The sequence below is a fragment of the Meles meles genome, chromosome 7 (assembly GCF_922984935.1).
Source record: "Meles meles chromosome 7, mMelMel3.1 paternal haplotype, whole genome shotgun sequence".
In the NCBI taxonomy this organism is placed as follows: Eukaryota; Metazoa; Chordata; class Mammalia; order Carnivora; family Mustelidae; genus Meles; species Meles meles.
Genome location: NC_060072.1, coordinates 107,174,409 through 107,188,710, shown reverse-complemented (window position 1 = coordinate 107,188,710; position 14,302 = coordinate 107,174,409). Strand labels below are relative to the sequence as shown.

The following is a 14,302-nucleotide window of genomic DNA, read 5'->3' as shown; positions in this document are numbered from 1 at the left end:
AGAGATCACAAGTAGGCAGAGAGAGAGAGGGAAGCAGGCTCCTTGCTGAGCAGAGAGCCCGATGTGGGGCTCGATCCCAGGACCCTGAGATCATGACCTGAGCAGAAGGCAGAGGCTTTAACACACTGAGCCACCCAGGCGCCCCTAAATCTAGAATATTAATGCCATCTACCTGCAGTTAGAAGCATGAGGGACACCAGTAAGACAACAGCTGAAATTTCCTATCTAGGAAGGTGACAACCCAATTATGGGGGCACACTTAGTAGTGATGTACATGTGTTTGGATAGTTGGAGGATGGTGACATAAAAGATCAGTTGTCTCATTCTGTATACAGTAGGTACCCCCCACCCCTGCCCCAGTTTTGCTTTCTGTGGCTTCAGTTACCCATCTGCAGTCCAGACGCAGATGATCCTCTTTCTGATGTCTTGTCAGAAAGCCACCACTAGCCTAGCACTGCATCACCCTGCCTCTGTCATTCACCTCACTTCATCTCATCACATAGGCATTTTATCATCTCACGTCATAAGAAGGGTGAGTACAGCACTAGAAGATACTAGAAGTACAGCACTAGGGAGAGACCACATTCACATAATTTTTACTGTAGTATATTGTTAAAATTGTTCTATTCTGTTATTAGTTATCATTGTGAATATCTTGCTGTGCCTAATTTATAAATTAAGTTTTATCATAGGTATGTATGTATAGGAAAGAACATAGTATATGTGGAGTTTTATCCTATCTGTGCTTTCAGGCATCCACAGGGGTGGAATGAATTCCCCCACGGGTAAGGGAGGACTATTGCAATGTTAATGGGTAAAATTAGAACCTGGGTCAAAGTTACTAGTGTAAAAGTTCCTGGGAAGTGTGAATTTTGGATCAATAAAAATGAACTTTGAAGAATTGGTTTTATCAAGATTAGGATAGCTAATTCTGTGACTAAGCTCCTTGTAACTAAAAACACTCCAGAATGGCAGAAGGATTCAATGTTGAAGGTTCTGTCAGATGCCTTTGTTTGGCTGGATTATACCCAAATCTCCTTATAATATTAATATTCTAGCACTCTGTAATGTTATGTATGATATATTTGAAGGCCCAGATTTTGTAGTTTGGAACTTGAAATTAAGCATCTCTTTGTTTTGATCTCAGTTTATTGAGATGGTTAAGATTGATTAAGATATCGTTAAGATCTTCTGTAATACTTCTTGAGCGAGAAATCCTAGGAACTCTGGAAGACTTGGGCTCTAATATATTCCCTGGTTTGTCATGCAAATTTCACACAAAGATTGTCTTCATAATCGCTTCCAGGTACTTTTATATGTTGTAATCTCTGTTCTACGATGGTATCTTTGAGTTATAATATGGTTTAAATGGGTTCTTTAAGAATGAACTATTTTTATTATATCTTATTTAGGTTCTTTTCTGGCATCTTTTTAAATGTTTTCAACATTAGAAAGGGAAACAAAACAATAACCCATCCTGGGCTTTGTTATATAGATGGGAACCTTCTCTTCGCATGACCCCTGACCAGGCCCTCAAGCATGCTTGGATTCATGAGCCACGGAATCTCAAACCACGGTCCAGGCCCCAGACCCTGAGGAAAGGCAGTCTCTGTCTCCCCTCTGAGACTCGGAAGGCCAAGGTTCAAGGGCATCATCACTTGGACGTAAAAGGTACAGCCCTTCAAATAGCCAGTCCTCCTCCTGTAGTCCAGGGCTTGGGTATCTCTAGAGGATTCCTGTCAATTTCTCTGAACTCAACCTCGGATAATTATTCTGACTACATCACTACTAGCCAGCCATTTCTCACTTTTGAGATTTAACCTGTTTCAGGAGACTCGTGGGTTTGCTTCTTTCTTGCCCCCTTATCATTACGAATTTCCACTTTGCTCTTGTCTTCAATTCCCTTTCTCCTTTCTTTTCTTTCACTGTGTCCTCCTCTGCCCGACCTATGATTACCTTTTGAATTTCTTTCAGACAGGGTATAGCATTATGCAGGTATCTTTTATATGCAATATGGCCTCATGGTTTTGTTTATGGTCACCAGGGTCAGGTTGCTTGGGATTAAATTCTGGCTCTACCATTTACCATGTGTGGGCCCTTCGGCAGTTTAGTTAACCACCCGGTGTCTCAGTTTCTTCATTTATGAGAAAGGGAATAATGTCTATTCTCTATGGTTGTGGAAAGGATCAGAGAAATTAATAAATGTAAAGTGCTTAGAATAAGCACTGGCATTAGTTTAAGCATTATTTATTTGTAAAACACATAGAATGTGTGTTTTCATATCATTACAACCAGGATTTTCCCGAAGTGATTTAGTCTAATGGGGAGAATGTAATTCACAACTGAACACGTGTTCTGTCTGTCTTCTCTCACCTTCCGCAGAGCTGATCATCAAAGACGACACTACAGACAAAATAAAAGGTGGCCTCACTAAGCAGGTTCAGAATTCGGGTGATCAGCAAGGCTCTCTGCAGCAGGCAGCTGAAGTTGTCGCACTGCCTCAACTAACAGAAGCTTCCGGAAAGCCAGAGGCATTTGTTGGACCAGAGGAGTCCAAGACCTCCCCAGGAAAACAAAGTAAAAACTCGTCACCCAAGAACATGAATATTTTACCACCTATTGTATGACCTTTGCTGAAAGTGTGTCCTGTTCCTTTCCACCAATGATTTGTATTGGAGATAGCACTTATATTGTACAATATTTCAAATTGTTTTTTAATGCATAAAGGTTTGTTTAAAAAAAAAAACAACTTTATTCACATGGCCAGTCAGCATGATTCCTATTATGAGGGATGAGAATGTCTTTGCACCTACACGCCCTCCTTATGCCCTGAACCAGATAAAATGATGTATGTATATGGGGGCAGAGGGGTAAGCACTCAACGTCATAGCATCACTAACAGAACTCTGAATTTTTTTTCTTTTCCCCAAGACCATTAACCTGTTGGGATTCTTGTTTGAAAATGAAAAACTAGCTTTTCATAATCTCTATATGATTCTAGTTATAGAACAGATACAATTTTATAAGAAACTTAAGATCATAACCTCATAAACAACATGGAAAATATACCTGGCTTTATAGCTTTCATTTTAATTACTGTGTAATATTTCATGAAGGAAGACACCAGATAATTAAAGCAGTGGGTTTGGATAAAACTGCTGAATTTAGCTTGTAACTAGGTTAAGCAACAGAGGACATTTATTTGTTTATGTAATTAGGGAATCAGGATGGGCTAAGTGTAATTTCAGACATTGTAGAGTCTAAAAATTCAGACAAGGTCATAGGGCTCAGATTCTCCCTCAGCCTTGCTTCTTTTTGTGGTTTTCATTCTAAAGACAAGTTCTGCCCAGAAGTTAAAGTGACTACCATTGTCCAGTCAAAAGATGCAGTGCTGGCAGGAAAGTCTCAGAAATGATTGGACTTGAACCAGGCACTATGTCTGAGATATTGGGATCCTGTGATTGGACGGGTTGGGTCGCAAGTCCACACTGTGACGACAGTGGCACCACGGAGTTGGGGACAGAGTATTTCCCAGAGGATGGGTAGCTGAATAAACAACAGGATATATTTACTCATCCACCATCCTCAAAATCTCCTTTGTTTGGTTTTCTAGTTCTTCTCTATATGAATATATAATCTCTATATGATTCTAATTGTAGAACAGATACAATTTTATAAGAAACTCCTTAGGATCATAACCTCATAAACAACATGGAAAACATACCTGGCTTTCTAGTTTTCATTTTAATTACTGTGTAATATTTCATGAAGAAGGACACCAGATAATTGAAGCAGTGGGTTTGGATAAGATCACTCAGGAGAGGTGAAACAGAATGAGAATAGCAGAGGGTCAAAACAAAGTAGGAAAGATAAATACGCCGGGGGTGACGGAGTTAACTAGAGTCCGCAAGAGATGTAAAACAAAACAAAATGACCCAAAAATTAGAAACCAAAGGAGAAAGTTTCTAGAAAGATCAAAAATATAAAGATTCCACAGAAAGGTCAGGATAAGAATAGAAAATGCCCTCTTAAGTGGGGTGATATGGATATTAAATGGGAGAAGTGTCATAACAGATGAATTCCTAGGACCTGTCGCAAGTCCTAGAGCCAGAAGAGTACAGAATTGGCAATAGAACTCAGATCTTCTGGATCTTTTTTGACACTAGCTATCTTCAACCATGGATAAAGCGGAGGGAGACAAGTGTTCTGCAACTCTACAGAGACAGGAGAAGCAGCCATGTCCTCAATATCATAATTAGAATGATTTAGGCTGAATAGAGAATATGCTGTGATTTACATGGTTATAAAATAAATTGTAACTGCTTATTCTTAGGAACACTTTAAGGCAGGGGATCTTCAAGTTGCTGACGAGATCAGATACCTAGAAACAGGATAAATGACATTAGCCAGGACCTCTCAGGACAGCATTATTTTTCTTCTGCTATCCATCTGATAATTTTTTAATCCCTGAAGTTTCTTTACCTCATTGTCCCACTGGATCCCAAGGAAACCAAACACCAGGAGCCCTTTAATTGTAATTTTTTTTAATCTGTGTCCTTGCTTGCATGGACAGGAAAATCTGCAAAATCCAGTGGCTAGCTTAAGATGACATGTCTTTGATGTGAGTGGTATGAAGATAATGTTAGGGCTCTGTAAGGATATGGAGAGGGGAGCTGTGGAGGTACTAAGGGAGGGGAAGGGGGGAAAGCAGTAGGTGGGCGCCGATTACAGGTTCACCATCAGCCAGTCCAGCAGCTGCAGCCGCGTAACATTTCCCACCGCCTCATCCAGCTGTCGCTCCTTCTCATAGCGCAGCACTGACTGCAGGACCTCACCTACGCTGCGTCCTTTGTCCACAGCAGCAGCAGAGAGCTGAAGTAGCTGTGGAAAGGAAAGAAAAGCAGTAGTAGCGGGGCAGAGCATCCTGGAGCAGACCGGAAAGGGCCTGCCAAGGCTAGAACAAAGAGGCTGGGCAGACCTTGGAAAACTGCAGTGATTCAAAGACAACCTCCATAACTGGAAAGTATGCAGCCTGTCTGACAGAAGAGAGGACTATCATCCTTAAAGAAGAGATGTTAGCATCCACCTGCCCATCATAGGGAACATACAATTTCCCACTGAGACTAAATCTTACTGCTTTCAGTGGGTGTTTGGTCAACAGTGGTCTTGTTTTCTAAGAATTCTAAAGTTCTTAAGTTCGCCGTAATGTCACAAAACAGTCTCCATCATTGTCCCAAAGCCAGACAAGGGCAGGGGGGAAATAGCCAGAGGACAAATGTATGTGGTGCTTTCCAGACCCCACAGAACAGACAGCCTAGAATGCTAGAGCAGGAAAGCAGCTCAGAGATCCATTCAGCCCCTGGAAGGTGCAGCCCAGAGAGGTGGTGAGACTTGTCAGTAATACAGTGCTAGACATTAGTAGAGGCAACATGCATGCCCAGGTCTGGGAACCCTATGTTTAGCTCTCGCGCCAAGCTCAAAATGGGAAAAATTAGCCAAAGTAAACATTCTAGCCATATGAACACAGTACGCTGTCATTCATCTAGGTAACCAGATTTTTTTTTTAAAGATTTTATTTATTTGTCAAAGAGAGAGAGGAGCGAGCGCGAGCACAGGCAGACAGAGTGGCAGGCAGAGGCAGAGGGAGAAGCAGGCTTCCTGCCAAGCAAGGAGCCCGATGTGGGACTCAATCCCAGGATGCTGGGATCATGACCTGAGCCGAAGGAAGCTGCTTAACCAACTGAGTCACCCAGGCGTCCCGGTAACCAGATTTTTATTTTGTGTATTCTGCACCTGACTCTCGGAGACTGAAAAGGAAAACAAACAGGCCAAATATTAGGAGCTTTTCCAAAAGGGTATGTTTCCATGAGGAAGACTGAAAGTACATATGAATGTTCTTAAAACAAATGGAAGGACCAAGTCTTAACAAAGAAAGATAAAAGAAGAATCAAATGAAAATTTTAGAACTAAAAAACACAAAATTCAAATGGACTAAATAGAATGAAGAGGAGAGAGGAAAGTCAGTGAACTTAAAGACCGATTTTAGAGAAAAACCACCACCACCACCACCACACTGAACAACATGAGTGATTAAACTTTCTTCAGTTAAACCTCTTTGAAAAAATAAGAGCCCATGGGCCTGTGAAATACCACCAAAGGTCTTACATTTATGTCATTAGCATCCCAGGAGAGGAGAAAAGGGTGGTGCAGAAAAAACTCTTGAAGAAATAATGGATGAATGTTTCTCCAGTTTGCCAAAAGATATAACTGACAAATTCAAAGAGCTCAGTGAACCTAAAATAAGATAAACCCAAAGAAATCCACTTTAGCACCTGTCATAATCAAATTGCTAAAAATTAAAGAAAAATATATGAAAGCAGCCAGAGAAAAAACACTGCATTATTTATTAGAGAACAGTTTAAATGACAGCAGATTCCTGATCAGAAACCACAGAAATCAGAAGGAAATGACACAACACTCTGAAGCACTAAAAAGAACTGCCAAATCAGAATTCTTTTTTTTTTTTAAGATTTTATTTATTTACTTGAGAAAGAGACAGTGAGAGAGAGCATGAGCAAGGAGAAGGTGAGAGGGAGAAACAGACTCCCCATTGAGTTGGGAGCCCGATGCGGGATTCGATCCCAGGACTCTGGGATCATGACCTGAGCTAAAGTCAGTCGCTTAACTGACTGAGCCACCCAGGCGCCCCCAAATCAGAATTCTACAAAAAATTCTACTTCAAGAATAAGGTCCAAAAGAATGTTCAGATTAAAGAAAACTTAAAATGTGTTCTAATTATTTAGACAGAAGGAAAATGTTAGAAGGAAGCTGGGAACACCAGGAATGAATGAAAAACAACAGAAACAGTAAAAAGCTCAATATAAATAAGCTATTTTTTTTAGTTCTTTAAAATATAGGCATAGCTTGAAGATATTGTGGGTTCAGTTCGAGACCACACAATTAAGTGATATCACAATAAGGTGAGTCAAATTTTTTGGTTTCCCAGTTCATACAAAAGTTATGTTTACACTATTAAGTGTGCAATAGCATATATCTAAAAAACGATGTACATAATTAAAAATACTTTATTGCCAAAATATGCCAACCATCATCTGAGTGTCCAGTGAGTTTTAATCACTGATTACAAATAACCATAACAAAGATAATAATGAAAAGTTTGAAATATTGTGAGAATTACCCAAATTGACACAGACATGGAGTGAACAAATGCTGTTGGAATAATGGTGCCAATAGACATGCTTGACACAGGGTTGCCACAAAACTTCAAATTTGTAAAGAACACAATATGTGTGAAGCACAATAAAGTGAAGTGAAATAAAATGAGGCAAGGCTATATGCTTTATAATTAAGAGCAAAAAAAATTGTCTAAGGATTTTTTCAATATATGTAAGGTTATATAAAATAACTACAAGGTAAGGGGAAGGTAAAGAGGACTATGTATTAGTAAGATTTTAACACCACCATTTAAGTGTTAACTACTGATTCTACGTAGACTCTGGAAAATTCAGAGTGTATACTGTAATCCCTAGAGAAACAACATAGAGTCAAAAACATGATAAATTAAAATGGAATACTAAAAAAAAAAATTAAATAATCCAAAAGAAGGCAACAAATAGGGGAAAAGGAAGCAAATTAGAGAGAGCAGTGGACCCAAATCCAAACATATCAATAATTAGGCTAAAATGTAAATGGTATAAACACACCAGCTGTCAGAATGGAATAAAAAACATGACCCAACTATATGTTACCTACAAAAAAAACTCTCTTCAAATGATACAGGTAAGTTAAAAGTAAGATAATAAAAAAACATATATATCATAGGAACACTAATCAAAAGAAAGCTGGAACCTCAACATTTATGGTCAACTGATGTTTTATAAAGGGAAGGAGAAATCAAAGGGCCAGATATCCAATTGTCTTTCCAACAAATGATGCTGAGACAACAGCATATCTATATGCAAAAAAAATGAACTTAGATGCCTACCTAGTTATACACAAAAATGAACTCAAAATGGATCACAGACCTAAATATAAAAGCTGAAATTATCAAACACTTAGAAGAAAACAAAGGAGAAAATCTTCATGGCATTGGGTTAGGTCAGGGTTTCTCAATCTTGTACTATGTACTTATGGGCCAAGTCATTCTTTGTTGCCAGCTGTCCTGAGTATTCTAGGATGCTTAGTGGCATTCATGGCCTCTACCACTAGACCTAAGTAGCAACTCCCCTCAGCGCTGATACAACAAAATCTGTCTCCAGACATTGCCACATGTTCCCTGGAGGCAAAACTGCCTCCAGCTGAAAACCACTGGATTAGGCAAAAATTTCTTAGATATAACATCAAAAATACAAGCAATAAAGGCAAAAAATGATGAAGTATATTTTTATCATTAAAAACTTCTGCTCTGCAAAAGACTCCATTGAATAAAAAGACAAACCACTGACTAAGAGAAAATGTGTGCAAATCATATATACCTGATAAAGGCCTTGCATCCAGAATAGATAAGGAATTCTCTTTTCCTTAATTCCTTAATATAAGGAATATTTTTTCAGGATATATGAGGAGCTCTTATAACTTGATAAGAAGAAGAAAGCAACCTAGTCAAAATATGGGCAAAAGATGTGCACAGACAACTCACCAAAGAGTATATATGAATGGCTAATGAGCACACAAAATGATGTTCAACATTCTAAAGTCATTTTAATGTAGGTCTATCAAATTAAATCTACAGTGAGATACCATTCTAACAGCTATAACAACAATAAAATATTGTTGATGAGAATGTAGAGAAACTTAAATCCATATAAATTGCTAGTGGGAATGTAAAATGGTACAGCCATCTCGGAAAAGTTTGGCAGTTTCTTTTCTTTTTTTTTTTTTTCTTCTTTTTCTCAGTTTGGCAGTTTCTTAAGAATCATACTGACCTCCGGATGCAGCAACCCCACTCTTTGTGAGCCAAGAGAAATGAGAACATATGTCTGCACAAAGACTTGTATGTGAGTGCTCACAGGAGCATTATTCGTAAGAGCAAAGGACTAAAAACAATCCAAGCGGATAAACAAAATGCAGTATATCAATTTCATCAAATATTATTCAGCAATAAAAAGGAGTGAACTGATACATACTACACTACAACATGGGTTAACCTCAAAAACATTGAGCTAGATGTAAAAGAGCCACATTTTAATTTATTTATTTTATGGCTCCATTATATAAAATGACAGAGAGGTAACTCTATAATGATAGGAAAATGGTTACTTGTGGCTGGGGGTTAGAAACAGAAATGTACCCTAGAAAGTTTTGACATAGAGAAATAAGGAGTCCTTAGTCTTATCAGATATTAAAACACATTATGGAATAACAGTAATTAAAACAGGATGCTATTAAAATAGTAAGAGTAGATAAACCATTCAGTGGAACAGAACAGAAAGTTGAAGAAAAGAACCAAAGACAGGTAGCTATCTGGAAAAAAATAAGAGGTTGCATCCCTACCTCACATCTTGTATAAAAATGAATTGAAAATGGATCAAAGTCTTAAATATTTTTTATTTTTTTAAGATTTTATTTATTTGACAGACAAATCACAAGTAGGCAGAGAGGCAGGCAGAGAGAGACGGGGAAGCAGGCTCCCCGCAGAGCAGAAAGCCCAATGCGGGGCTCAATCCCAGGACCCTGAGATCATGATCTGAGCCAAAGGCAGAGGCTTAACCCACTGAGCCACCCAGGTGCCCCAAGTCTTAAATATTTTTTAAAAATCACAAAAGTACTAAAAGAAAACATGAGTAAGTTTTGTTAATATGTTGTAGTGTAGAATGTTTTCTTCAACTATGACATAAAATCCAGGAAAAAACTTGAAAAATTACTTAGATTTGACTACATAAACATTTTTAGAATTCTATATGGCAAAAACAAAATAAAACAAAACAAAAATACAAGTGACAAAAATTGCACTTAATATCATGAAGGCTAATTTTCTTACATATATAAAACTCATACAGATCAATAAGAAAAAGACTAGCAATCTAGTAGAAAAATGGGCAGAGGTTATGAACAATTCATCCATGAAAAAGGACATTCAAGTGATTCTTAAACATATAAAAAGATCTTTATCCTCATTCCTAGTAAGACAAGTGCAAAGCAAGGCAACATTCAGCAAAGATGAAAAGTCTGGCACACACTTTTGGATAAAACACGGGAAATGTGTACTCTGATAATTTTTTTAAGATTTTATCTATTTATTTGACAGACAGAGTATAAGCACCTGGAGCAGCAGAGGGAGAGGGAGAAGCAGGCTCCCTGCTGAGCAAGGAGCCAGACGGGCTCAATCTCAGGACTTTGGGATCATGACCCCAGTCAAAGGCAGACACTTAACCAACTGAACCACCCAGGCACCACTTTCATATTGTTTTAAAGGTGTGAAAATTGGTGCAAGCTCTACGGAAGGCAATCTAGAAATATATATCTAATATACTAATACATTTTTCATAGACATCTTGAAATTCCTTTCCTAGGTGTTTAGCACATCCAGAGATGTTTGAATCTGGGCATTCAGCACTGCTTTTGGACAAAATATTAGCCACTGAAATGTCCATACAGTGCTTAAATACAGTATCTTCATACAGTAATATGTAGCCACTAAAAAATGTGGCAGGGAGCCCTGGTGGCTCAGTCAGTTAAGCATTTGCCTTCCACTCAGGTCATGATCCACGGGTCCTGGAATAGAGTCCCACATTGGGTTCCCTGCTCATAGGGGAGTCTGCTTCTCCCTCTGACCCTGCTCCTTCTCTACTGATGGTGCTCTCTCTCTTTCTCAAATAAAAAGTAAAATCTTAAAAATGTGGCAGCTAAATATGTTGCAGAACAATATATATATATATATAGTAGTAACATTTGTGCCTTAAAGAAAAAAAATATATACCTGTAAGTATTTGCTTGTGCATGCATATGTATTTCCAGAGGGATAAAGAAGAAATTGATCAGAAAGGTTTTCTCCAGGGAGGGAAACGAGATGGGAGATAAGGATAGAAAAAAAGCCTTCATTTTCCCTGTGCCTTTTGTGCCTTTGGATTTAGGACTATGCACATATTATCTATTCAAACACAGACACCAATTTGTTTAAAGGAATTGGGTTCATGGGCATTCCAGTGTTACTGCGTCAGCATGAGAGTATTTCCATATATTAATTAAATCTCTTTCCAAAAAGAAATCTCAAATTATTCTTAGGTAGTTTCTTTGATGTATATACGTCACCCAAACTTTATTAAAAACACACTGATGTTCAATGCAAATCTACTCATTGGTTGAGATGTGCTGTTGCCTATCTTTTCTATTCTTTTAGATGTTCATCTTTATCTTCACAGTGGGCAGAGGTGTGTGTGTGTGTGTGTGTGTGTGTGTGTGTGTGTGTGTAAATCAAGTATATTGTCTTCATTTTGGATAAGTATATTATAGACATTCTAATTCAAAGTAATATAAAAGAATGTATTATGTATGTTATGTATGCTGGGTTTGACTTAAAAGATGGATATAGAACAAAAATATTTCATGCATTATACACATGGAACCTAAGCTCCTTTTTAGATTTTTTTTTTCATGAGCTGTTGTGAAAATAGCCCCCTCTGTTCATTGTTATATACCAAACCTGTTTTACAGACTGGGAAAATTATAACGAGCCAGAACTTACCAAGAACTCAGGGATGTATCTCAGATTGGAACCCCATGTTCTGTCCTCTAGCCCGAACTTAAATGTGCCCACATATGACCTGGGGATTTTGCTAAAATTGAGTTTCTAGTTCAGTAAGGCAGGAGTAGAGCTTGGGATTCTTTACTTGTAACAAGCTTCCAGGCGATGCCAATGATGTTGGTCCACAGACCCAGTTTGTTAGCAAGTCTCTAAATCATACAGTTTCTTGTTTAGTAAAGTCTTATCTGGATATTTTACAATCCTGTGTCTCCCCAGGCACCAGATAAACCAAGTAACCCAGTTATAAGGATTACTAATACCACTTATTAAACAAAGAAAAATCTCTTCTTCTACATCCCCTGGTTTCTATGAGGATGAATTATTTTTTCATAATGATAATAATTTTTATATTTCCTGTGCCATACTTACTACTTAGTTGGTGCTAATCCACTTCTCTCAATTGAGATGAAATTATAAAGTCCTAAAAGTGTATGTGTGTGTGTGTGTGTGTGTGTGTGTGTGTGTGTTGTAGAGATACTTTGTTTCTTAATTCCTCTACATTACCATGAAGCAGCTACTTACATAAATACTCATGTTTTCCAGCCTCAAAATTTCCTTTCAGAGGAGGACTCAAAATGACAGCATAAAAGGATCCTGAATTCATCTCCTCCCACAAACACAACAAATCTACAGCTACATATGGAATAATTCCCTCTGAAAAGGACCCCAAAACTAACTAAACAGTGCTTCCAGAGAGCGAATTAAAGAGGGAGAATAAAACAGCCACATCAAGATGGGTAGGAGAAACAGAGACATGGTCTAGCAATAAACCCAACCCTAGGACAGAGACCTACAATTAGGAGGAATCTCAAAAATGGACCTTGTCCCTCAGGAATGAGAGGGTCCATGCCCCATATCAGGCACATCAACCCTTAGGAACTGCACCAGAAAAATAAGCCCCCAAAGTGTCTGGTCTTAAAAACCAATAGGGATTAATTCCAGGAGAACCAAAAGGCCATAGGGAATGAAAAATCTGCTTTTAAAGGATTTGCACACAAAGGCACTTGGCCTGGAACCCAGCAAAAAAGCAACAGTTTGAAAGGCTCCTGGACTACATGCAGAAGAGACTCATTTCTTCATCTGCCAGGGAGGCAGAAACATTCTGGTACTCTCTCTGGGGATGAAGGCACTGGCAGGGGCTGTTTTTGTTTTCCTTCTGCTTTGTTGGTGCCAGGACTGGTGGATGCCATTCTCACACCACCTCCTAGCCTATTGCTTCAGTGGAAGCACCCTGTTGCTGCACACTGCAGCCACAGCTCACCGAGCCACACCTAGTGGGCAGGCACAAACCACACAGGGGATGCTCTTCGAGAACCTGGCTCTGGGGACCAAAAGGGACTGCATTTCTGAGTCCTATGGGTCTGAAATAATCAGAGAGTCTTTGGCAAACTACAGTCCCATGGCACTGCACAGAAAGCAGACTAAAACACATCTCCAGCCTTCGTGTGGAAAAGGCCTATATTCTTGTCCTGGAACTTCAGCCTGAGGGTTAGGCTTCAGGTCTGCCACACACCCAGAGGTTACAGAGGCACCCCAAGGAACATGGGCAGGGAGACACCATATTTGCACAGTCCCTTGGCCTTGCCACAGTTTGTTGATACCTCCTTAAAAGGAGCATATGTGCATGTCTAAATACATGATTTCTGCAAGTGTTGCCCAGCAACACCTCCAGATCTCCTAGTCTGGAAGTCATCAGGGATTTCAACTGTGGACTCACAAGATTGTATGTATTTACATATCTCAAAAGTTGTTGCCTGAAAGGAAACAAAAGGGAAAATGATTTTTGGGACTTCATCAAAATCAAAAGCTTCTGCATTGCAAAGGAAACAGTCAACAAAACAAAGGCAACCCATGGAATGGGAGAAGATATTTGCAAATGACAGTACAGACAAAAGGCTGATATCCAGGATCTGTAAAGAACTTCTCAAACTCAACACACACAAAACAGATAATCATCTCAAAAAATGGGCAGACACTTCTCCAATGAAGACATACAAATGGCTATCAGACACATGAAAAAATGTTCATCATCATTAGCCATCAGGGAGATTCAAATCAAAACCACAATGAGATACCACCTTACACCAGTTAGAATGGCCAAAATCAACAAGACAGTAAACAACTTGTGTTGGAGAGGATGTGGAGAAAGGGGAACCCGCTTACACTGTTGGTGGGAATGCAAGTTGGTGCAGTCACTCTGGAAAACAGTATGGAGTTTCCTCAAAAAAGTTAAAAATAGAATTACCCTAGGACCCAGCAATTGCACTACTAGGTATTTATCCAAAGGATACAAACTGTGATTTGAAGGGGCACAAACACTCCAATGTTTATAGAAGCAATGTCCACAATAGCCAAAATATGTGGTATATATATACAATGGAATACTATGCAGCCATAAAAAACCAAAACCTTGCCATTTGCAATGACGTGGATGGAACTAAAGGGTATTATACTAAGTGAAATAAGTCAATCAGAGAAAGACAATTATCATATGATCTCTCTGGATATGAGGACTTTGAGAAGCAGGGAGGGGGTTTT

At 38.9% G+C, this 14,302-nt stretch overlaps 2 protein-coding genes across 4 annotated transcripts in view; one reads left to right on the top strand and one right to left on the bottom strand.

Moving 5' to 3' along the window:
* DYRK4 (dual specificity tyrosine phosphorylation regulated kinase 4) overlaps nucleotides 1–2,627 on the top strand; it is a 28,068-nt gene extending 25,441 nt beyond the window's left edge. Inside the window, exons 11-12 of one of the 2 annotated variants that reach the window (XM_046013248.1) lie at nucleotides 1,496–1,671; nucleotides 2,383–2,627. In XM_046013248.1, coding sequence (XP_045869204.1) covers nucleotides 1,496–1,671; nucleotides 2,383–2,627 — 421 coding nt within the window. Of the gene's footprint in view, nucleotides 1–1,495; nucleotides 1,693–2,382 lie in introns of both variants that reach the window. The other variant, XM_046013249.1, reaches the window with a different exon arrangement.
* Nucleotides 2,628–4,597: 1,970 nt separating this feature from the next.
* AKAP3 (A-kinase anchoring protein 3) overlaps nucleotides 4,598–14,302 on the bottom strand; it is a 35,527-nt gene continuing 25,822 nt past the window's right edge. For both annotated transcript variants that reach the window (XM_046012984.1, XM_046012985.1), the window contains one exon: nucleotides 4,598–4,881. In XM_046012984.1, the coding sequence (XP_045868940.1) occupies nucleotides 4,726–4,881 (156 nt within the window). In that variant the 3' untranslated portion in view covers nucleotides 4,598–4,725. The remainder of the gene's footprint in view (nucleotides 4,882–14,302) is intronic.